The sequence below is a fragment of the Zonotrichia albicollis genome, chromosome 6, assembly GCF_047830755.1.
Source record: "Zonotrichia albicollis isolate bZonAlb1 chromosome 6, bZonAlb1.hap1, whole genome shotgun sequence".
In the NCBI taxonomy this organism is placed as follows: Eukaryota; Metazoa; Chordata; class Aves; order Passeriformes; family Passerellidae; genus Zonotrichia; species Zonotrichia albicollis.
Genome location: NC_133824.1, coordinates 46,977,542 through 46,997,265, shown reverse-complemented (window position 1 = coordinate 46,997,265; position 19,724 = coordinate 46,977,542). Strand labels below are relative to the sequence as shown.

The window sequence follows — 19,724 nt, the reverse complement described above, 5'->3', positions numbered from 1 at the left end:
AAAAGGCGGGGGGACTGGTGCTCCTCTCCTGGGATCATCCCCATACCGCCCTGATCCTGGGGCTGGGATATAGGGTAGGATGGAGCTATATCCCCAGTGGATATAGCTCGAGGGAGGTTCAAGGGAAAGGGGGTATAGGGTAATAAAGGGCTGTAGCTCCCAGGAAGAACTGTGGGATAGCGTGGGCCCACAGGCCTGGCGGGGCAGGACGGGGATCTGGGATGGGGCTCTAGGATCAAGGGCCAGGACCCTGCTGTAGGGCAGGACGGAGCCGCGGGCCCGGATGGATCCATAACCCCTGGCTCGTCCCCATCCAGAGGGGGCGCGCGTCTCGCGCAGGCTCCGCCCTCTTTGGTGACGTCAGCATCCCGCCCCCTGCGCGCGGCGCGCGCGGCCCCAGCCCTGAGGCGCAGCCGCCGCCATGGGGAAGAAGGCGCGGGCCGCGCCCGGCCGCCGGCCCATCCTGCAGCTCTCCCCGCCCGCCCCGCGCCGCGACGAGGCCGCAGGACCCGCGGGAGAGGGGGGCGACTCGGGCTCCGAAGCAGGTAAGGAGAAGAAGGCGGGGGGAAGCGGGGGGCGCTTTGTTGGCGGGGTGCGGCCTAGTGCGGCCTAGCACGGCCTGGCGGGACCGGGTGGTCCCGATCTGCTCCTACCCCGCCATCCCCCCCAGCATGAGCCCCCCGTGACTGACGCTTCTGCCCCGCAGATGAGCCCGAGACGGTGGCGGAGCCGCCCCGCAACCCGCCGAATCCGCCGCCTCCCGCTCCCGCCGCGGTCAAGGCCACAGGTAAGGGAGCGCTGTGTGATGAGACGCGGGATTACATCCCCCCTGAAAAACCAGGGGGAGAATTTCAGGATTTTGGGGTGCTTGCCGCCCCTGATGCACAACATTGATTAAAAAAAAATGTTGGCGTTGTGGTTTTAAATGGGGCTTTTTGTCTTAATTTTGAGGGTGGTTGCTTCTCACATAAAATTTTTTTATGTTCAAACCATGATTTATTTAAAGTTTAAAATGTGGGGAGTTTAGTCCTAGAAGAGGTGTTTTGTCCTAAGTCTAGGCGTTTTTGATACTTGATGTGGGGGCTTGGGAGTCCTAAATGTAGGAGCTGGGTCCTTTGTGTGATTTTTTTTGTTGTTGTTTTTTGGTGGTATGTGTGGAGTTTTGGTCCTAAAAGTGCAGGGCTGTGAGGTTCCAAATAGTTTTTAGAGATGCTGAGTGTGGGTTTTCTGGTTCTAAGTGTGGTGGGTTTTATGCTAAATTTAGGGGTTTTTATGGGACTGTGTTTTCCTCTCCATAACCCCGTATATTTAACACAGGGTAATTAACCATGTGTAACTATTATTTTTAATGGAAGGGAGTTAACCCTTTCCTGAATAATTCACTTTGGGGCTGGAGTTGTTTCCATGTTGGTTATTTTAGTTATGCTGTTATATCCCTAGAGACGACTGCTCATTCCTGAATGCATTTTATTATTGCTTCTTGTACTGATTCCCCCCAGGCTGTCCCTGGCACTTGTCCAGGGGCTGTTCCCACAGCAGCACCTGGAGCAGAGGTGGAGGGTGGGATCCAGTGCCCTGTGGCAGCAGGAGGGTTCCCCTGAGTGTCCCCTCTCCCTTCTGCAGGAGGTTTGTGCCTGCTGGGTGCCTATGCTGACAGCGATGATGAGGAGGGTGAGACCCCGGAGAAGCCGGCCCGTTCCACGGATGCCAACGGCAGCAACTCTGCCGACATCGACAGCACCCTGGCGAACTTCCTGGCTGTGAGTGCCCCTCCAGCGGGGACACAGGGAGGGAGGGATGGCGGGAGGGCGGTGTCATAGTCCAAGGTATTGTCATCATCAGTCAGAGCTTTGATCTGGCTTGGGATTTGAAGTTCATGGCGGGATGCTGTTTTTACAGGAGATCGATGCCATCACAGCCCCAGCACAGCCTGCTGAGCCCACTGCTGCCTCCTCTTCCTCCTCCTCCGTGCTGCCCCCCATGCCTCCCCGCCCGGAGCCCAAGGAGTCGGGCTCAGGCCCCTCGTCGGGCACAGCCAACGGCACGGGCTCGGCTCCGGCCCCCGAGTGGCAGTACGACACCCAGTGCTCGCTGGCCGGAGGTGAGAGCCCTTCCTCTGTCCAGAGGGGTGCTGACAGATGGGTGTCACTGGGGAGAGGGGAGTGACAGGCTGTCCTTGTCCCCTGGCAGTGGGAGAGCTGGAGATGGGCGACTGGCAGGAAGTGTGGGATGAGAACACCGGCTGCTACTACTATTGGAACACCCAGAGCAACGAGGTGACCTGGGAGCTGCCGCAGTACTTGGCAACGCAGGTCCAGGGCCTGCAGCATTACCAGCACAGGTGGGTAAGGCGTCCAAGATGTGTCCTTGTGGATGTTGTCCCAGTCCTGCCCTTCATTCCCTCATGTCTTCCTCAGCAGCACCGTGGCAGGCACCAATGGCAGCTTCATGGCAGCCACGGAGCCGTTCCCTCAGGAGAAGGGGACCCCAGGCAGCGCTGGCCGTGGGACCAGCCTCAGCAAGCGGGAGGTGAAGAAGGTCTGTCCTGTGGGTTCTGGCTGCCATGGGGCTTTCAGGCACCTCCTTGGGTTTCCTTGGAAGCAGCTGGGATGCTCTGCTCCATCCACAGCCCTAGGAGGGGCCTGGCAGCCTGGGCTCTTTCCCAGGCAGCTGTCAGAAAGCTCACGTGTAGCTCATCCCACAGGAAGTGAATGAAGGAGTGCAGGCTCTCTCCAACAGTGAGGAAGAGAGGAAGGGAGTGGCTGCGGCCCTCCTGGCCCCACTCGTGCCTGACGTGGTGAAGGAGGAAGAGGAGCGCTGGAGGAGGAAAGTGATCTGCAAAGAGGAGGTTGAGCCACCTCTGGAAGAGGAGGCAAAAGTGGAAAAGGCACTAGCTGTCCCAGAAGAGCCAGAGCCCAGCAGGGACCCCCTGGAAGACACAGGGCAGGAGGATCTGTGCAGCGTGGTGCAGTCAGGGGAGAGCGCAGAGGAGGAGGAGGAACAGGACACACTAGAGCTGGAGATGGTGCTGGAGAGGAAAAAGGTAATGGGAGATGTTTGTCCTGGAAACAGGGCACACATGGCAGCTGTGGTGTTGCTGGGAATACAGCGGGGTGTCGTGTCCCGGCAGGCGGAGCTGCGTGCCCTGGAGGAGGGGGATGGCAGCGTCTCGGGCTCCAGCCCGCTCTCCGACGGGAGCCAGTCGGCCCCGCAGGATGTGTCCCGCAGGCTGGCCTCCAAGAGGGGCAAATGGAAACTGTTCGTGGGAGCCGCCAGCCCCGAGGCCGCCAGCCGAGGCCCCAGCAAAACGGGCCGGGAGAGCCCAGACGCAGGAGAGGCAGGTAATTGGAAAGGCTTCCTTTGGAGGCAGGAGCAGGGGGTCTCCATTCCCTGAAGACCCGCAGAGCAGTGCCAGGAAGGGCCGTGAGGTACGTGTGCCAGGTGGGAACAGGCTGAGGGTGGCTCTGTCACAGCCCAGCCTCACTGGGATAAGCTGCTCCTCTGCCGCAGTCTCTCCTAATTACCCACATAAGGAGAAGAGTTCAGTATTCAGTGGTTCTTGGGAGACAGGACACAGATAACAGCTGCCTCAAGTCCCATTGCCTTCCTGTTCCTCCCAACATCACAAATCAAGCCTGTGGCACACTGGGTAGTGTCACCCTCCACTTGTAAAGTTCAGTTTTTGAGCTGCCTGGTACTGAATTCCAGACAGCTGCAGTGTCCCTGGAGCCACTCCAGGGCCCCACACTCAGTGTGCAGGGAATGTAACTCCAGCCCGTGTGGCAAGGCAGCCCCTGTTTCTGTGGGGCTGGTTCAACTCAGGGTGTGTGTGTGGATATATCAGTCATACACAACTACCCCTCATGTTCCAGTTGGATCCCTCAGAGCTGTGCTTCCCAAAATGTACCAGCTATAGCATTTTAAGGACCACTCTGCGCCCAGCAGCTCTGGGACTCGTAGATTGTAGAATCATGGAGTCGTTCAAGTTGGAAATGCTCTCTGAGATCATGGAGTCTAGCTGTTCCCCCAGCACTGTCAATGCCACCACTAACCTATGTTCCCAAGTGCCACATCCGCATGGTTTTTTAATCCCTCCAGGGTTGGGGACTCTACCACATCCCTGGGCAGCCTGTGCAAGGGCTGGACAGCTCTTTCCACTCTGAAATTTCCCTCAGTATCCTACTTTAATGTCCCTTGGCACAACTTAAGGCTGTTTCTTCTTGTCCTGTCTCTTGTTTGCTGGGAGCAGAATCTGACTGCACCCTTCTCTCTGGGCATTGTGGGGACCAAGAAGGTCCCCCTGAGCCTCCTTTTCTCTGGATGTGCCAGTCCCTTCCCAGCACAAGATTTGTGTGCCTGCAGCACAGAAAGCTTCATGAAGCTGCTTTTTCAAGGAAAAACTGGTACAAAAGTGCCTACAGCAGGCTGTGTCCTGCTGGAGTGGGAGTTGGTGCCTGCCCCATCCCAGGGTTCTTGTGGCCCTGAGGCACCTCTGCTTCAGGCAGAGGCATGAGCTGGGTGATAGCTCTGGTATTAAGTCAGTGATGTCATTTTTGCATAGGAAAATGAATGGTTTTGCCAGAGGGCTTTGCAAATAACCCAGAAGCCAGCTCTTCCCAGCAGCTGGGAAGCTTAGCCTAGGGAACAACATGCTGTCACTCCAAAATAACCAGTTTAAGTTGAGCACCCTGCTGCCGGAGGGTGATTTAGGGAAGTGTCCTGCCTTCCAGCACCAGGACATGCTGGGAATTGGGGTTTCTCCCCAGAGGTCTGTGAGACGCTGTCACGAACTTCCTTCTTTGGATTTGATTGCTTTGGCAGTGAATTGGTAATCTGAAGGCAAAACCTTCTGGTATTGGCATCTTTTGGGGACCTCTTCAGTCTTTCATAATTAACTTATGTAATACCTAGTACCTGTTATTGACAGATTTTGGGAGTTTGTCTCTTCCTGCTTCCCTGATGCCCAATTTTCCAGGTCTTGCCTCATCGTTGCTTTGCTTTATAGCTGCTCCAATGCTCCCTTTCCATGTTATCCTTCTGGAAGGATCCCCAACACCAAAACAGAGCAGTGACCATCCATCCTTTTAAATTTCAGGCTGGTGTCACTGGCTCTGGTGGGTCCTAGTTCTTTGCCCACTGTTGCCCACATTGCCTTTGGTTCCAGGCACAGTGTCCAGCCAGCTGCTGGCACTTGCCTGGGTACTGATGGGACAAGGACTGACTTGTCCTTCTTTCTCCTGCAGCCCCAAGCACAGAAGCAACTGATCTGAGCTCAGACAAAGAGGCAGAATCTGAGGAGCCCCAGGAAAAAGCCAAATCACAAGGGGCTCCAAAAATGGAAGAGGAGGAGCAGGATCTAAAGGTATGGAGAGGTAGAGGTGCATGTCCATGAGATGAGGGATGTGATGGGTGCTCCAGCTGCCAGCAGGAACAAGGGATGTGCTGGCTCCCCCAGCCACCTTCTCCCTGGGGACACTGGAGCTTTGGGCTCTGGATTTGGCCCACCTGAAGCTTTTAAAGCTCAGATCCCGGTGTGCCTGTGGGAACAGCTTGAGAAGGAAGGGCTCTGCAGGGCTGGGAGAATATCCTGTCTCCAGTAGGATTCAGCAGCAAAAACTTGGATGAAAGGAGGGTGTGGGGGGGCAAAGACTGAGCCCTGGGTTTTGTTGTGGCAGAGGACAACCAGTTTGATCTTGACTTTGTTTTCACCAATAACAATATTCCAGTCTCTGGCCCGGTCAGTCGTCCCGTTTCCAGGCTGAAGATTCCTCGTCCGTAATCTCTCCGTTTCTTGAGGCTGACGGTACCGCTCTGCCCTTCGCCCGGCATTACTCTTAGATGCAAGCTGGGGAAGCCCTGGGGATTTCTGCAGCATCCTGCTGATAGCTCTTCTCTGAGCCTTGGTTTGCTCCTTTGGCTGCACTGGATCAGTTCCCTGATCCATAGCAGAGCTCCAGGCTCTAGGGCAGTATGACAGAGCAGTAGGGGAGATCTTTCCTGTTTGTCCTTTAGTCCCCATGTCACTTGTTACCCTGAGAGCTCCTGCAGCATAAAATTTGGCTCTGGAGTTATTCTGTGACGTTGGAAATGTTGTCACCTCCCTGTGGCAGATGGGGAATCGCCGGCTCATAGTGGAGCCCAGGTGGAACCTGCAGTGAGAGTTGCCTATCCCTGTCCTCATTTCCCACCACTTAAATAATTTTTCTGGTGTGAAAAGGAGGTCCTTTTGTCCTTGTGAAAAATCTTGTATCTCCCCCATAAAACAACTCCTTAAAGGATTTTGAGATGTGACATTCCCAGACCAAAACTGAGCGTTCCTTAGTGCAGCATCCATTTGAGACCTGATTTTTAAATTTATTTATTTAAATAAAAATAAAAGCACGTAGCAGGGCTGGACTTGCTGGTCCTCTCTGCAGTCCCCTCTGCAGTCCCCTCCTCCTTCTGGTCCCAGTGGGCACTGTGACAGACTGTGTGGTGCTTTTCCATGCAGGATTCCCTTAGAGCTGTTGGAGGAATGCCGGCTCCCTGGGTAACCAGTACCATTTGCTCATCGGGTTGGGATCTCTCTGGTTACAGGAGCTGCGCCGGGGCCACCGCTCCCAAGTCACCCTCTGCTCCGGGATGTTCCCTGGCTTCTCCAGAGACACACTAACATGGGGATTCATATGCCTGCCTTGGTCTTCTCTAGGGCTTGCTTGTCTGGCCCATCACCTCTGGAGACAGATGCTTCCTTGGTGGCTTTGGTGGACATTCCAAAGCCTCTTCGGAGGAGTGAAGTTAAAAAGAGATATTTTTAAAGCCTTCCTTAAAGCAGTGGTGATGCCACTTGCAGACATTTCTTGTTCTGGATTCCCTTCTGGCTTGTGGCTGCTTCCATGCAGTGCCTTCAGTCAGGAGGATGGAGTCAGGGATCCCCATGTCCCCAGATCGGAGGTTTCACTCCCATGGGATGCTGGGGTCGAGTAGCCGTGGTTGCCATGAGCTGACCTGAGTTTTGGTGTAGCTGCTGCCTCTGCTCTGGAGTAAATCCAGAGCTGTTGTCCCTTTCTGGTGCTTTCCTGCTAGTTTCTCTGGAAAGCAGTTATTTGCAGAATCTGGAATGACATCCTGGCCCATTTATTTGGGAAACATTCTTAGGTATCTGCTGTAGTGATGGTTCTGCTGTAACTCCCAAGTACCAGAGCTACCGGAGCCTGTGCTGTCCTTCTGCACAGAGTCAAGCACAGTCCGTGGAGGAGCTGTCCCCCAGCCACCCACGCTGCCCTGTCCCTGGGGTGCAGGATGTAGCAGGACTACAGAGGGGGTGACAGACACACAGGGCCAGGGTGGCACGTCCCGGTCCCTCCAGGCTGAGGGGCTGTGGGTGGTCCCGAGCGGTGTTTCCCGAGAGCCGCGGGGCCGTAGCCGCCCGATGCTGCTCCCAGAGGACGGCTCTTGACTCTGCCCTTTTTCCTGGCAGTTTCAGATTGGAGAGCTGGCAAATACTCTGACTAGTAAATTGGAGTTCCTGGGCATCAACAGACAATCTATCTCCAACTTCCACATGTTGCTGTTGCAGACAGAGGTAACCGAGCCTTCGCCCCTCGCTCCGGCCTCGTGTTCCGGAGCGGATCGGATGCAATCCGCCGTCCGTCCGAGCGCCGGTGCTGTGTGAGCCTCGTGGCGCCCTCCCTTCCTCGGGGGGAGAGCGCGGCTTGGCGCGGAGGCGGGGTGTCCTCCTCCTGGCCCCCCGCGTCCCGTGCCGGAAGGGAGCCTCCCGATCCTCGAGTCCCGTCCCCCCCAGGGCCCCTGGCAGCCCACCTCACCGGCTTCCCCCGGTTCTTGCCCTCTAGACCCGCATTGCAGACTGGCGAGAAGGTGCTCTCAATGGAAACTACCTCAAACGCAAACTCCAAGACGCAGCCGAACAGCTTAAACAATACGAAATAAACGCCACCCCTAAAGGCTGGTCCTGCCACTGGGACAGGTACGCGCTCTCCTCCTTTCTCACCTTTCATCTCTGACATCTCAGACATGATTTGTGACCATCAACCACCCGACGACGCTGGCGCCGTCCCTCTGGCAGACTGAGAGCGGCTTCTGTTAGTGCTGGGCAGGCAGAGAAGCGTCCGGCACTCGCAGAGTTTGGGCCGGCCGCCAAACTGGAGGATCCAGACAGAGTGCCCAGTGCTTTGCGACGGAGCCGATTCCTGACGGACAGAGCTGGTTGTGCCTCTCGCGAGTGTCCAGCGCTGTGGAGGGCGGGCCTGGGGGGTCGCGCATGCGAGAGCTCTGTGAACTTTGCAGGATCTCTGGATCAACTCTTCTGACCAACAGCTCTTCTAAAGGACAAACTTCAACTCACCGACGGAATGAAGAACAAGATTTCTGTCTCCTGCCAGCAGGTCAGACCCAAACATTTCTTTGTCTATTTGGCTTTCTTGATTAATTTTCCTTTGTTTGAAATCTTTGCTCTTTTGTTTTTCAGCTCCCAGATCCGCTCCCTCTCTCTAGCATTCACTGTGTGTTTGACACCAAGAGTATCAAAAAAAACTCTGCGCACCATGGGGTAGGGGGGCAGCCGCTTCCCTCCATTGGGCTGTTCCCCTGTGCCTCTTCTCGGAGGGCGACTTTCAGCCAAGGCCGTGCTGAAAGTCCCAATGCTAGCGAGACGTTGCCAGCGTTCCGGCCCTCCTCTCCCTCGGAGCAGGGGGGCTCAGGGCGACGTTCCCGCAGCCAGCGATAGCAAATAGCTTTGAGCGAGTCGGCTCGGGCCTCTCCTGCCTCTGTCCTCAAAGTTGTTTGTTGTGTGTGGGAGAGCGGCAGCCCTGCTGCACGAGGGTCTCCCCTGCGAGAGCGCACTGCTGTCGTGGGCAGGCCCGCCTTGGAGTGTCGGGGGCGGAGAAGGGAAGCTGAAGCCTCCTTCTCTTTCTTGTGATCTAGGGAGCATAGACGCTATTTCTATGTTAACGAGCGCTCGGGAGAGTCGCAGTGGGAGTTCCCCGATGGGGAGGACGAAGAGGAGGGACAGCGAGGTGCCGCCGACAGGAAACCCGACAGTCCTCCAAAGCCACCTCCCAAAGACAAAGGAGAGCAGGCCGAGGGGCCCGCCGAGCGCCCTGCAGGTACGCCTTGCTGGCAGGGGGTGTCCTGGCCCCAGAGCAGAGGGTGGGGGACAGGGTAGTCCACAGTGGTGGTGCCTCCAAGTGGGACCGTGGGCAAGAGCAGGTGGTACAGACTAGGCCATGCATTCAAGCCTGTGTCAATGTCTGTTCTTCAGGCTCCCTTTGTAAAGAATCCTTCTCAGGCCAAGTTCCTGCTACGTCTCTCATGCCGCTCACTCCATTTTGGACTCTGCTTCAGTCCTCCGTCCCAGTCCTCCAACCTCCCTTGCCTTTGGAAATGCCTCCGCCGCCTCCACCCCCCCCAGACTCGCCCCCGCCACCTCCACCACCACCCCCACCGCCTGGAGAAGATGGTGAGATCCAGGAAGTGGAGATGGAAGATGAGGGGGGTGAGGAGCCACCTGCCCCAGGAACAGAGGAGGATGCTCCCCTGAAGCCCCTGGTGCGCCCTGCTGCCAGCAGCAGCCAGGTGAGCACTGGAGCCAGGGCTCCACTGATTCCAGAGTGTGAGACTCTGGGAAACGGGTGTGTAATGGTGCTCCTGGCTCAACACTCACCTTAGCACTCTCTTCCAGACCACCGCCGATCCGAGCCCAGCCCCGCTGCTCTCGGCCAAGCCACAGAAGAGGAAAGCAGCAGAGATGAGCCCGGGGCTGATGCAGCGCACGGCCACCATTGGCAGCTGCCCTGTCATCTACAGCCAGCCCCTGATGGCCACGGGCAAGTACCAGCCATCAGCCGTGCCCCTGGCCTCCCTGAGGCCCCGCCAGCGCCTCCAGAGTGAGATCCAGGGACGGCCCAACCTCCGCATGGCTCCGGGCCCCGCTGGCCCTCAGCCCGCGGCGCTGGGGCTGCAGTCCAGCTACCTGGGTGTGACGGGACCTGCCGCTCCTTCCATGATGGGATACTCGGAGTGCGCCGTGCCCGTCAGCCCGGCCACCACGGGCAGCACGCAGCCGGTGCCAGCACGGGGAGCGCTGCCAGCCACGGGCTCTGCAGCTGAGCAGCCTCCGCCCCCGCCGCCCCCACAGACGCCCCCACCGCCCACCCCCAAGGCGCCGCCGCCTCCGGAGAAGGAGAAGCCGAGGAAAGGGCGCAAGGACAAGGTGGGCCAGACGGTCTCACACCGACACCGTTCCTTCCCTCCTCCCTTTCCAGCCACACTCACCACTGTCATTTTTGTGGCACAGGGCAAGAAGGGCAAGACGAAGATGCCGTTGCTGGTGAAGAAGTGGCAGAGTATCCAGCGGGAGCTGGATGAGGAGGAGAATTCCAGCTCCAGTGAGGAGGACCGGGAGACCACAGCCCAGCGGCGTATCGAGGAGTGGAAGCAGCAGCAGCTGATGAGGTACAGACCCTGGGGGCTGGCACCAGGACATTTCCTGGTCCCTTGTAAAGGTGGGGGGATCCATGAGAGAGCCAGCTGGGTGCTGACATTCTGCTTTATCCCTGCAGTGGCATGGCCGAGAGGAATGCCAACTTCGAGGCACTGCCAGAGGACTGGCGGTCACGGCTGAAGCGGAGGAAAACAGCCTCAAGCACATGAGGCCGTGCCCACCTCTTGGGGTTTTTTTGTTTTGTTTTTTTTTTACAGATGTACAGTTCCTTTGACCATTGTCCAATAAATTGTAGCAGTTTGGGAAGTGCCATCTCACTGATTCTGCTAAGGGCAGGTGCTAGATGGGGATGGGGAGCACAACAGACTCCTGTAATCCACAGTTACAGGTTGGGTGGGTGTGTGGGTTGTGGAGGCAGGAAGGCTCTGCAGAAGAGACTGGACAGGCTGGATTGAAGGGCTGAGGGTAAAGGCCAAGTGCCAGGTCCTACACTTGGGTCACACAAACCCTGTTGAATGCTCCAGGCTGGAGGAAGAGAAGCTGGAAAGCCAGGAAGGGCCCTGGCTGTGCTGGTGAGAGCAGCTGAACAGGAACCCAGGTGGACAAAAGGCTGATGGCACCTGGGCTGTCCCAGTATCGGTGTGGCCACAGGCCTGTCCTCTGTTCTGACAGTGCTGGGCCACCTCCAGCAGTGGAGGTGACGTCCGCTCTACCTGGGGCTCTCGTGGCAAGAGGGGCTGTCCAAAGAAGGGAATGGAGCAGAGGAAGGGTCTGGAGCACCAGGAGGAGCTGGGGGGGCCTCAGCCTGGATTAAAGGAGGCCTGGGGGGGGACCCTCTGGCTCTCCACAATTCCCTGACAGGAGGTTGCAGCCAGGGGCTGTGTCAGGGTCTGCTGCCAGGGAACAAGGGACAGGACAAGAGAAAGCAGCCTCAAGCTCTGCCAGGGGAAGTTGAGGTTGGACAAGAGGAAGAATTTCATCATAGAAAGTGGTGTCAGGCATGAGAAGGGGCTGCTCAGAAAGGTGGCCTAGCCACCTGGAGGAATGACCAGACATGGAATGACATGAACACCTCAGTGCTCTGGTCTGGATGATGAGGTGGAGATTGGTCACAGGTTGGGCTCAATGCTCCTGGAGGTCTTTTCCATCTTTAATGACTCCCTGAAATCCCTCTGGCTCCTTTCCCAGCTCTGCTCCAGGATTGCCCCGTTCCTCCCTGTAGCTCAGCAACCGGGTGCCAGCCCAGCCCTGACGCTGCCTCTGCTGTTCCGGCTCTCCCGGGGCTCTCGCAGCCATGGAGCCCGCAGGGCGCTGCGCTGCCCAGGGCGGGGAGGGGGCTCCGGGGAGATTCAGGGGGGGACAGGTCCTGAAGCCCTATGACAGCTTCATCCGCACCCACCTGCGCTTCTATGGCTACTTCCGAGGTGAGCCCTGGCCGCTGCGCCCCCCTGTCCCTGGGCCCTGTCCCCTCCTGCCCCCTGGCTGCAGCGCTGTTCTCCCCAAGATGAGAAGCTGGGCGGGGAAGAGACTGCCGTGTCCCCGGGGGAAGCCTCTGGGCAGCTTCCCAAGGCATCCAGCATGGGCAACACCGGCCCTGGCTGGCAGCGAGCTCCTGGGCACGAGCCAAACCGTGAGTGAGACCCCGCAGCCCCCCACAGCCCCTGAGCACAGCGTCCTCCCAGCACAGCGAGTGTGGGGGGAGGCACTCTCCCTGTCCCTGCCTTGGTTTTGGGGGATGCCCTACCCCAACCACACTGGAGACCCCAAGCCCTTCCCGGTGCTCTTGCAGCCCCCGGGATGGTGCAGAGGCCCCACCAGGGCAGACTGGCTCCCTTAAGGCAGCCCTGGAGGTCTCCAGGAGAACCACAGGCTCAGTTCTCCCTCCCTGCTCCCCGCTGGCCTGTGGAGTGTGAAGTCATCCCAGAGACAATTGAGCACATTGGTGAGGGGGTGCTCCAGCTCTCCCCTGCCTCACCCCTGTGCTAGACCTTTGTTGTGTGTATGGCATTTGTCTCTGTGTCCCCCCTCTCCCAGAGTGGGTTCCCCCCAAACCAGAGCCCTTATGCCCACCCATGGGCCCGGAGCAGGCCCTGTGCACCCTCGGTGAGGAGCAGGGCACTGTCGTCTACCACTCCAGCCCAGGTAAGGGAGCACAGGCAGCAGCGCTGCGTGCCTCCACTCTCCCCAGACCCCCACCACTGTCCCTGCTCCCCCCACAGCACTCCAAGGCTCCTGCTTTACCCATGCTCGGGTTGGAGGAGCCCCAGGGCCACTCTCCTCGCCAGCAGCCCCCTTGGAGGGTCCTCAGGACGCCACGCTGCTCTTCGAGTCCCGCTTTGAGAGTGGGAACCTCCAGAAGGCCACCAAGGTGTAAGAGAGAGGCTGTGGGTCCATGGGGGCTCTCATGCCAGCCTGGATCCAGAGCACTGCCCTTCCCTCCACACAGGGGACCCTACGAGTACGTGCTGATGCTGCGGCCAGACCTGTACACGGCCAAACACACACAGTGGTTCTACTTCCGTGTCCAAAACACGTGGCAGGAGCCGCTCTACCACTTCACCATCGCCAACATGGCCAAGCCCAAGAGCCTCTACGGCCAGGGCCTGCAGCCGCTGTTCTACTCACAGCAGGATGCCCAGAGCCGTGGCGTAGGCTGGCGCCGGGTCGGGACTGATGTCTGCTATTACCGTGGCAGTGCAGGGGAGCCACCACTGTTCCGGCTCAGCTGGACCGTGCGCTTCCCCCACGATGGTGACACCTGTTTCTTCGCTGCTGGCTACCCCTACACCTATTCGGATCTGGGGCGCTACCTGCGCGCGCTGGCGGCCGACCCGGCGCGCTCACAGTACTGCACGGTGCGGGCGCTGTGCCGCAGCCTGGCCGGCAACACCGTGCCCCTGCTGACCATCACCGGCCCGGGCAGCACGGCCGGCAAACGCACGGTGGTGCTGAGTGCCCGTGTGCATCCTGGCGAGAGCGGCGGCTCCTGGGCCATGCGGGGATTCCTGGATTTCCTGCTGAGCCCCCACGAGGACGCGCAGCTCCTGCGCCGCCTCTTTGTCTTCAAAGCGGTGCCGATGCTCAACCCCGATGGGGTGGTGGTGGGCAACTCCCGCTGCTCCCTGGCGGGACGGGATCCCAACAGGGCCTATGGGAAGGCGCTTCCCGGCTCCTTCCCTGCCATGTGGCACCTGCAGGCCATGGTCCAAAGGTGAGGCGGGTGTGGGGAGCTGGTGGCACAGGGCCACTCCTGTGGCGGTGCTGGTGGCCATACCCTGATGTGTGCAGGGAGCTGATGGAGCGGGAGGTGGTGCTGTACTGCGACTTCCATGGACACAGCAGGAAGAACAATGTCTTCATGTACGGCTGCGATGGCGGCAGGGACAACACCAGGACACGGCTGCGCCAGCGCGTGTTCCCCCTGATGCTGAGCAAAAACGCCCCCGACAAGGTGGGACACGGATGCCTCAGGGCCACCGTGTTGTGGAGGCAGTGGGAATGCAGCCCGTGTGCTGCTTCCCCAGCTGTCCCTGTGGGGCTGGGACCCCTCTGACCCTGGGGGCCTCCAGTTCTCCTTCTCCAGCTGCAAGTTCCAAGTGCAGAAGAGCAAAGAGGGGACAGGCCGGGTTTCCATGTGGCGCCTGGGCGTCTCCCACAGCTACACCCTGGAGGTGGCCTTCAGTGGCTCCACACTGGGTGAGGGGCAGCCACAGCCATGGGGACAGTGCCAGTGGGGTGGTCCTGGGCTGGGAAGCTGCCCTTGTTTCCTTTTCCCTGTCCCCTGCAGGCGGGAGGAGCTCCCACTTCAGCGTGGAGGACCTTGAGTCACTGGGCCGCCTCCTCTGTGACACCCTGCTCGACTTCTGCGACCCTGCACCTGCCAAGGTGGGCTTGGGCCTGGCCCAGGGTGTCCTGGTGCCATGGGACCATGGTGACACCGTGACACTGGCACTGTCCTGCAGCTCCAGCAGTGCCTGGTGGAGGCAGATGCGCTGCTGCAGCAGAGGGTGGGTCGTGAGCCGGGCCCTGGAGGCAGCTGGAGTGATGTGTCCCCCTCAGAGCTTGAGTCCAGGTATGTCATCCCCTGTCACCTCATGTCACCCCGTGGTGCCACTGGGGGCTGCAGATGGTTCTTGCTCCCTGCAGCACCAGTGGCTCTGACAGCTCCGTGTCCGACGGGATCCCAGATGACTTCCACAGCCCCAGCCAACAGGTGAGTCTCCCTGTGCCACTGATTTTGAGGTGGCAGGGATGCAGAGCCAGGGTGGAACATGGTGACAGAGGGTGCAGATGTCCCAGTGGCACTTTACCACTGGCACAGATGGAGCCACGCAGGAAGAAGCAGCTGCAGAGACGGAGAGCAAGGAATGTCCTGCGCCGAACAAAGCGGAGCCACACCAGCATCCCAGTGAGCCTGGAGCCACCATAGGCCATCCAGGCCCCCAGGGGACAGTCCTGCAGGGACACTTGTCCCCAGTGCTGTCCCACCCCTCAAGTGGGTCTGACACCTCTCCTGTGCTCCCCAGGCTGGGACCTGCAGGCATCCAGTTCTTCCTGGTGTCCAGAGTGGAGGTGACAATGTGGGAGAGAAGCCCAGAGTCATCTCCAGTGTCACCTTTTCCAGCACAGCTGGAACAGGGAATGGCTCCCGTGCCATGGCAAGAGAGGTGCCTGGTGCTGACTCTGGAGTGGCCATTCCCAGGGCACCTGAAGCAGGGAAGGGCCACTGTGCCACCATGAGAAGGCATCAGCTGGACAGTGGCACAAGTGCTGTGACACACCGCAAGCCACCACTGAGCCCCTGCCACCATGCTACCACCAGTGACTCTTCCTGGGATCCAGCCATGGGAGCGATCTTAGGGCCATCCTGGCAGCGGGGCAGGGACAGGGACAGGGCCCGTCCCCTCACTGTCCACGTGGTGGCCTCACGCTGCTGCGCCACACGCTGCTGCCAGTGCTCGGCAGTAAAGGAGCTGCCACCTCCATGTCTGTGCCTGCTGCTGCCTGTTTTCATTTTGATGTATTGTCAGGAGTCCCCGTGTCCCCAAGCTCTGCCAGAGTCTTGCTGGCACCCAACGCCATGACACCACCATGATGTCAGCCTATGCCTGTGGTGCTACCTTGGGCCCTGCCACCAGCATGTCACCTCCATTGCTTGGTGTCACCTCAGCCCTGCCACCATGGTATCACCTTGGGCTCTAGGGATGTGGTGGCTCTGCCACCGGGGTGACTCCTCAGCCCTGTGACCCTGCTGTCCCCCCTGTCCCTACGGTGTCCCCGCAGGCCCCGTGGGTGCCCCAGGCCCGCATGCCCCGTTGCCATGGCAACACCCCCACGGCGCCTCTGGCCGTTTCCATAGCAGCCGCTGCTCCCAGGGCGCCCCCCAGCGGCCGGAATCGCGTCACGGCGGCGCCGGAACTACCGGGAGGCGGAAGCGGAAGCGGCGGCAGCCGTGGCCGTGTCCTTCTGTGCCGTGACGCCGGGGCGGCACCATGGAGAACGCGGCTTCGCAGGTGCTGCTGGGCTCGGGGCTCACCGTGCTCTCGCAGCCGCTCATGTACGTGAAGGTGCTGGTGCAGGTAAGGGCGGGAACGGCGGGGTTGAGAGGGGGTACCGGGCCCGGTATCGGCCGCGCGGGGGATACAGCCTGCCCCTTCCCGCTGCAGGTGGGCTACGAGCCGTTGCCGCCCACCCTGGGGAGGAACATCTTCGGCCGCCAGGTGTATCAGCTTCCCGGCCTCTTCTCTTACGGTGAGTCCGCCTTGGTGGGGCCGCCCCGGCGCCGTCCCAGTGCCGCCGCGGGGTCCCCCCGGGGCTGACGGTCCCCGCTGTCCCCAGCCAAGCACATCATAAAGGTGGACGGGAGAGCAGGACTCTTTAAAGGCCTCACCCCCCGCCTCTGCTCCAGCGCCATCGGCACCGTGGTGCACAGCAAAGTGCTGCAGGTACCGGCACGGGCGGGGCGCTGCGGGAACCGGGGGTTCTGCCGCCGGGACGGGGGGACACCGGGGCCCCCTGGCTCCCCGCACGGTGCTGACCCTGCACTGACCTTGCTCTTTGCTCCGCAGCGGTACCAGGAGGCCGAGAAGGCTGAGGTGGGTGCAGAGATGCTTCCCACAGGGAATGCATCCTTCCCTTCCCTTCCCTTCCCTTCCCTTCCCTTCCCTTCCCTTCCCTTCCCTTCCCTTCCCTTCCCTTCCCTTCCCTTCCCTTCCCTTCCCTTCCCTTCCCTTCCCTTCCCTTCCCTTCCCTCCTGTCTCCTCCTTTCTTCCTTTATTTCTCTGTTCTTCTAGTCTTCTCTTATCCTTTCTTTTCTTCTTTCTCTCATTGCTTTCTCCTTTTTCTCCTTCTCTTTTTCTTTCCTTTCTCCTTTTCTCTGTCTCCTTCCCTCTTTCCTTCATTCTGCTCTTCTGTCCTTTTTCCCTGCTCCATGCTTTCACTCTTTCTTTTCCCTTTGTTTCTCTCCGTTCTTTCCTCCTCCTCCCCTCTCTCTTCCCTCTCTCCCTCCTCCCCATGGCCCCCGGATTTGGGCAGCCCCAGCCCTGCATCCGGAGCTTCCACCCCACCCTGGGGCCAGCCTCCCCTCTCCAGGCAGCTGTTCCCCCCTGACTCCTGTTTCCCCCTCCAGCCTGGAGCCAGGAGGAAGGAGTCCTCGCTGGAGCAGGTGCTCAAGGAGGTGAGGAGCAGCAGCAGGAGGAGGGAGGCAGTGGGATGTCACATCCCTGTCCCCTCCTGCTGAGGCTCCCTTTGTTCCCAGACCTCCCAGGAGATGGTCGCCCGCTCTGCCGCCACCCTCATCACCCACCCCTTCCACGGTAGGTGTCCCCCCACCCCAGGGGCCGGGGGGAGCAGTGCCAGGAGCCTCCTGTCACCCCCGTGTTCCCCCGTGTCCCCGCAGTGATCACCCTGCGCTGCATGGTGCAGTTCATCGGCCGCGAGACCAAGTACAGGTACGGCCCGGGGGCTCTGGGCGCTCCGGGGGGCTGGGAGTCCTGGGATCCACCCCTGACCTTATCCCTCCTCTTCCTCCCTATCCCAGCGGGACACTAAGCGCCTTCGCCACAATCTACCGGGAAGAGGGAATCCTGGGATTCTTCGCGTGAGTGCCGGCAAGGCAGGGAGGGGCACAGCGGGGGTGGCAGCGGTGTGAAGGTCCCAGAGCCTCCCTGGGAGTACCTTGGATCCATCCAGCAGCTCTGGATGGCTCACTAGAGCATCCCTACTCCCAGGGATGGCCGTTCCCTCTCACCCTGCCCCACACCAGCTGTTCCCAGCTCTCCGCACAGTCGGATCCCAACCCTGGGCCGTCATTCCCCCTGTTTGTTCCCTTGCAGCGGCCTCATCCCGCGGCTCCTCGGGGACATCCTCTCCCTGTGGCTGTGCAACATGCTGGCCTACCTCATCAACACGTACGCGCTGGAGAACGGGGTAGGCTCTGCTCCGGCATCCCCAGTGCCCGGAGCTGGTGGGGGGCAGCTCCGGGGGTGTTCTGGGAGCCAGCACCCCGCTCTGGGGGGACTCAGGTGCTGTTGCTCCTCCTCAGGTCTCCGCCATGACTGAGATGAAGAGCTACTCCCAGGCAGTCACTGGGGTGAGTGCAGCTACGGGCAGGGAGCGGATCCTTTCCCTAGGGAGGGGTGTGTTCCTGGAATCCTGCGGCTGCCAGGGTGGGATCAGCCAGATCAGCCCACAGGCCAAGGGATGCTCCCTGGAAGACATGTGTGACCCTGTGGAGGTGGCAGGAGTGGGCTCCCCTCCCTGGAGTGAAACTCTGAGGGACATCTCCTGATGTGGAGGGAAGAGGGAGCATCCCACTGATCCCCATTTTTCCTGCAGTTCTTTGCCAGCATGCTGACCTACCCCTTCGTCCTGGTCTCCAACCTGATGGCTGTGAACAACTGCGGGTGAGTCCCTGACCCCACATCCCTCTGCCCCGGATCAGCTCCTGGAGCAAATTCCCAGGTGGAAAGGTGCTTCCAGTGCTCCACAGGGTTGATTCCTCTGTGCTTAAAGTGGGAGAGGGTCGTTTTGGGGTTCAACCTGGTGTCGAGCTACAAGGGGATTGGGTCATTCACGGATGGGAATAATTCCCTGTGGGTCTTTCCTCCTTTCCCCAGGTTGGCCGGGGGTCTCCTTCCCTATGCACCCACCTACTCCTCCTGGCTGGATTGCTGGAGCCAGCTGCAGAGGGAGGTAAGTGCTGGAGCTGGGATGCTCCAGACACCAGGGACACGGAGAGGAGCCAGGTGGGAGCCCCATGGGGTTTGGAGAGGCCACCCTGGACCTTTTGTGGCCCCTCCATGGTCGTTTTCCCTTTCCAGGGCAACATGAGCCGAGGGAACAGCCTGTTCTTGCGCAAGGTTCCAGCAGGGAAGCGATATGTGTGGGAGGAGCAGAGGTTCCGCTGATTCCAGAGATGGGAGTGGGATTGTGGAGCCAATGGCGGGCTCTGGAAGCAAAGAATCATGGAGAGTGATGATTTCTATACAGTTTTTTAAAAATCATTTCCTGCTGAGAGCTGAAGATGCAGGTGTGAGAGTCTCTGTCCGTGGTGGTTTCCTGGGAAGAGGGGCTGGCTGGTCACCAGCGTTCCGTGATTTATCCAGGAGCCTTTTCCCAACCTCAAACACCATTGAGGCTGTTTCCACAGCAGAAATTCCCTGACAAGCCCAGGCACCTGCTGACATGGAGGGCCAGTGGCACATGGAGGCTGTCAGCAGTAGGGGCTGTTGGATGCCTGGAAGGGGCTGTTGGATGTCTGGAAAGGGTTGTTGGATGCCTGGAAGGGGTTGTTGGACCCCTGGAAGGGTCCTTGCCAGGCCTGTGGGGGTCAGAGGTGAGCGTTGCACACTGGCCCAGAGGTTTGCACACCCAGGAGGGGGTGTGGGGCTGGGAGCTGGGGTCACACAGCTGGCAGGGGCTGTCACACACCAGCAAGAGGGACACACTCTGAGGGGGTCATTGCACACCTGGCAGGGGCTGCTGCGCCCGTGATGAGGGATATGGCATGGCTGGAGCAGGCCTTGCACAGCCGGCAGAGCCGGAAGGTTGTCACAAAGCTGGAGGGTAGGTGGCACACCTGGCGGGAGTTGTTGCACACCTGGTGGGGCTGGAGCAGGACTGGCACACCTGGCAGGGACACCGCGAAGGTGGGACGTGGGTCACACACTCACACACCTGGAGGTGGCTGTCGCAGACACAGCCGAGAGGGTCACACACCTGGGGGCAGCTGGTACACATACGACCAAGGGGTCACACACCTGGGGGCGGCTGTCGCATACAC

The 19,724-nt window shown here is 59.8% G+C and overlaps 3 protein-coding genes across 7 annotated transcripts; all 3 read left to right on the top strand.

Annotated features, from left to right (window-relative positions):
* The first annotated feature begins 363 nt into the window (after positions 1 to 363).
* On the top strand, positions 364 to 10,747 carry FNBP4 (formin binding protein 4). Of its 3 annotated transcripts, none has more exons than XM_074543454.1 (16): positions 364 to 545; positions 707 to 787; positions 1,624 to 1,760; positions 1,900 to 2,101; positions 2,191 to 2,341; positions 2,421 to 2,538; positions 2,705 to 3,043; positions 3,131 to 3,341; positions 5,244 to 5,362; positions 7,460 to 7,564; positions 7,833 to 7,966; positions 8,923 to 9,104; positions 9,260 to 9,573; positions 9,680 to 10,210; positions 10,295 to 10,452; positions 10,560 to 10,747. In XM_074543454.1, the coding sequence occupies exons 1-16, from the start codon at positions 422 to 424 to the stop codon at positions 10,648 to 10,650; spliced, it is 2,997 nt and encodes a 998-aa protein (XP_074399555.1). In that variant the 5' UTR covers positions 364 to 421; the 3' UTR covers positions 10,651 to 10,747. The 3 variants fall into 3 exon arrangements, with proteins under 3 accessions (XP_074399555.1, XP_074399554.1, XP_074399556.1); XM_074543453.1 differs by having other exon boundaries at positions 2,418 to 2,538; XM_074543455.1 differs by lacking the exons at positions 8,923 to 9,104; positions 9,260 to 9,573; positions 9,680 to 10,210; positions 10,295 to 10,452; positions 10,560 to 10,747 and having other exon boundaries at positions 7,833 to 8,426.
* A 122-nt stretch (positions 10,748 to 10,869) lies between these two features.
* AGBL2 (AGBL carboxypeptidase 2) lies at positions 10,870 to 15,860 on the top strand. Of its 3 annotated transcripts, XR_012580884.1 has the most exons (14): positions 10,870 to 11,865; positions 11,946 to 12,071; positions 12,231 to 12,383; positions 12,476 to 12,583; positions 12,661 to 12,811; positions 12,888 to 13,652; positions 13,730 to 13,892; positions 14,011 to 14,137; positions 14,229 to 14,326; positions 14,404 to 14,513; positions 14,588 to 14,654; positions 14,763 to 14,849; positions 14,968 to 15,624; positions 15,725 to 15,860. XR_012580884.1 is itself a non-coding variant. In XM_074543459.1 (13 exons), exons 1-13 carry the CDS (start codon positions 11,736 to 11,738, stop codon positions 15,523 to 15,525), a joined length of 2,643 nt encoding a protein of 880 aa, XP_074399560.1. In that variant the 5' UTR covers positions 10,870 to 11,735; the 3' UTR covers positions 15,526 to 15,696. The 3 variants fall into 3 exon arrangements, 2 of the variants coding, with proteins under 2 accessions (XP_074399560.1, XP_026654703.2); XM_074543459.1 differs by lacking the exon at positions 15,725 to 15,860 and having other exon boundaries at positions 14,968 to 15,696; XM_026798902.2 differs by lacking the exons at positions 12,231 to 12,383; positions 15,725 to 15,860 and having other exon boundaries at positions 14,968 to 15,696.
* A 19-nt stretch (positions 15,861 to 15,879) lies between these two features.
* On the top strand, positions 15,880 to 18,964 carry MTCH2 (mitochondrial carrier 2). Its single transcript, XM_005496907.3, has 13 exons — positions 15,880 to 16,020; positions 16,108 to 16,192; positions 16,280 to 16,386; positions 16,510 to 16,536; positions 17,070 to 17,117; positions 17,199 to 17,256; positions 17,340 to 17,391; positions 17,481 to 17,540; positions 17,776 to 17,869; positions 17,985 to 18,032; positions 18,278 to 18,345; positions 18,559 to 18,634; positions 18,763 to 18,964. Exons 1-13 carry the CDS (start codon positions 15,934 to 15,936, stop codon positions 18,847 to 18,849), a joined length of 897 nt encoding a protein of 298 aa, XP_005496964.1. The 5' UTR covers positions 15,880 to 15,933; the 3' UTR covers positions 18,850 to 18,964.
* Positions 18,965 to 19,724: the final 760 nt, after the last annotated feature.

What these genes read in the sequence shown, in the direction of transcription:
- AGBL2 (XM_074543459.1), top strand. Translation starts at nt 11,736, where the DNA reads ATGGAGCCCGCAGGGCGCTGCGCTGCCCAGGGCGGGGAGGGGGCTCCG. An exon ending in CGTCTACCACTCCAGCCCAG is followed by an intron (nt 12,584 to 12,660) that starts GTAAGGGAGCAC and finishes CTCCCCCCACAG; the next exon opens with CACTCCAAGGCTCCTGCTTT. An exon ending in CCCTCAGAGCTTGAGTCCAG is followed by an intron (nt 14,514 to 14,587) that starts GTATGTCATCCC and finishes TGCTCCCTGCAG; the next exon opens with CACCAGTGGCTCTGACAGCT.
- FNBP4 (XM_074543453.1), top strand. Translation starts at nt 422, where the DNA reads ATGGGGAAGAAGGCGCGGGCCGCGCCCGGCCGCCGGCCCATCCTGCAG. An exon ending in CCCAGACGCAGGAGAGGCAG is followed by an intron (nt 3,342 to 5,243) that starts GTAATTGGAAAG and finishes TTTCTCCTGCAG; the next exon opens with CCCCAAGCACAGAAGCAACT. An exon ending in AAGCAGCAGCAGCTGATGAG is followed by an intron (nt 10,453 to 10,559) that starts GTACAGACCCTG and finishes TTATCCCTGCAG; the next exon opens with TGGCATGGCCGAGAGGAATG.
- MTCH2 (XM_005496907.3), top strand. Translation starts at nt 15,934, where the DNA reads ATGGAGAACGCGGCTTCGCAGGTGCTGCTGGGCTCGGGGCTCACCGTG. An exon ending in TCCCGGCCTCTTCTCTTACG is followed by an intron (nt 16,193 to 16,279) that starts GTGAGTCCGCCT and finishes CGCTGTCCCCAG; the next exon opens with CCAAGCACATCATAAAGGTG. An exon ending in TGGAGCAGGTGCTCAAGGAG is followed by an intron (nt 17,118 to 17,198) that starts GTGAGGAGCAGC and finishes CTTTGTTCCCAG; the next exon opens with ACCTCCCAGGAGATGGTCGC.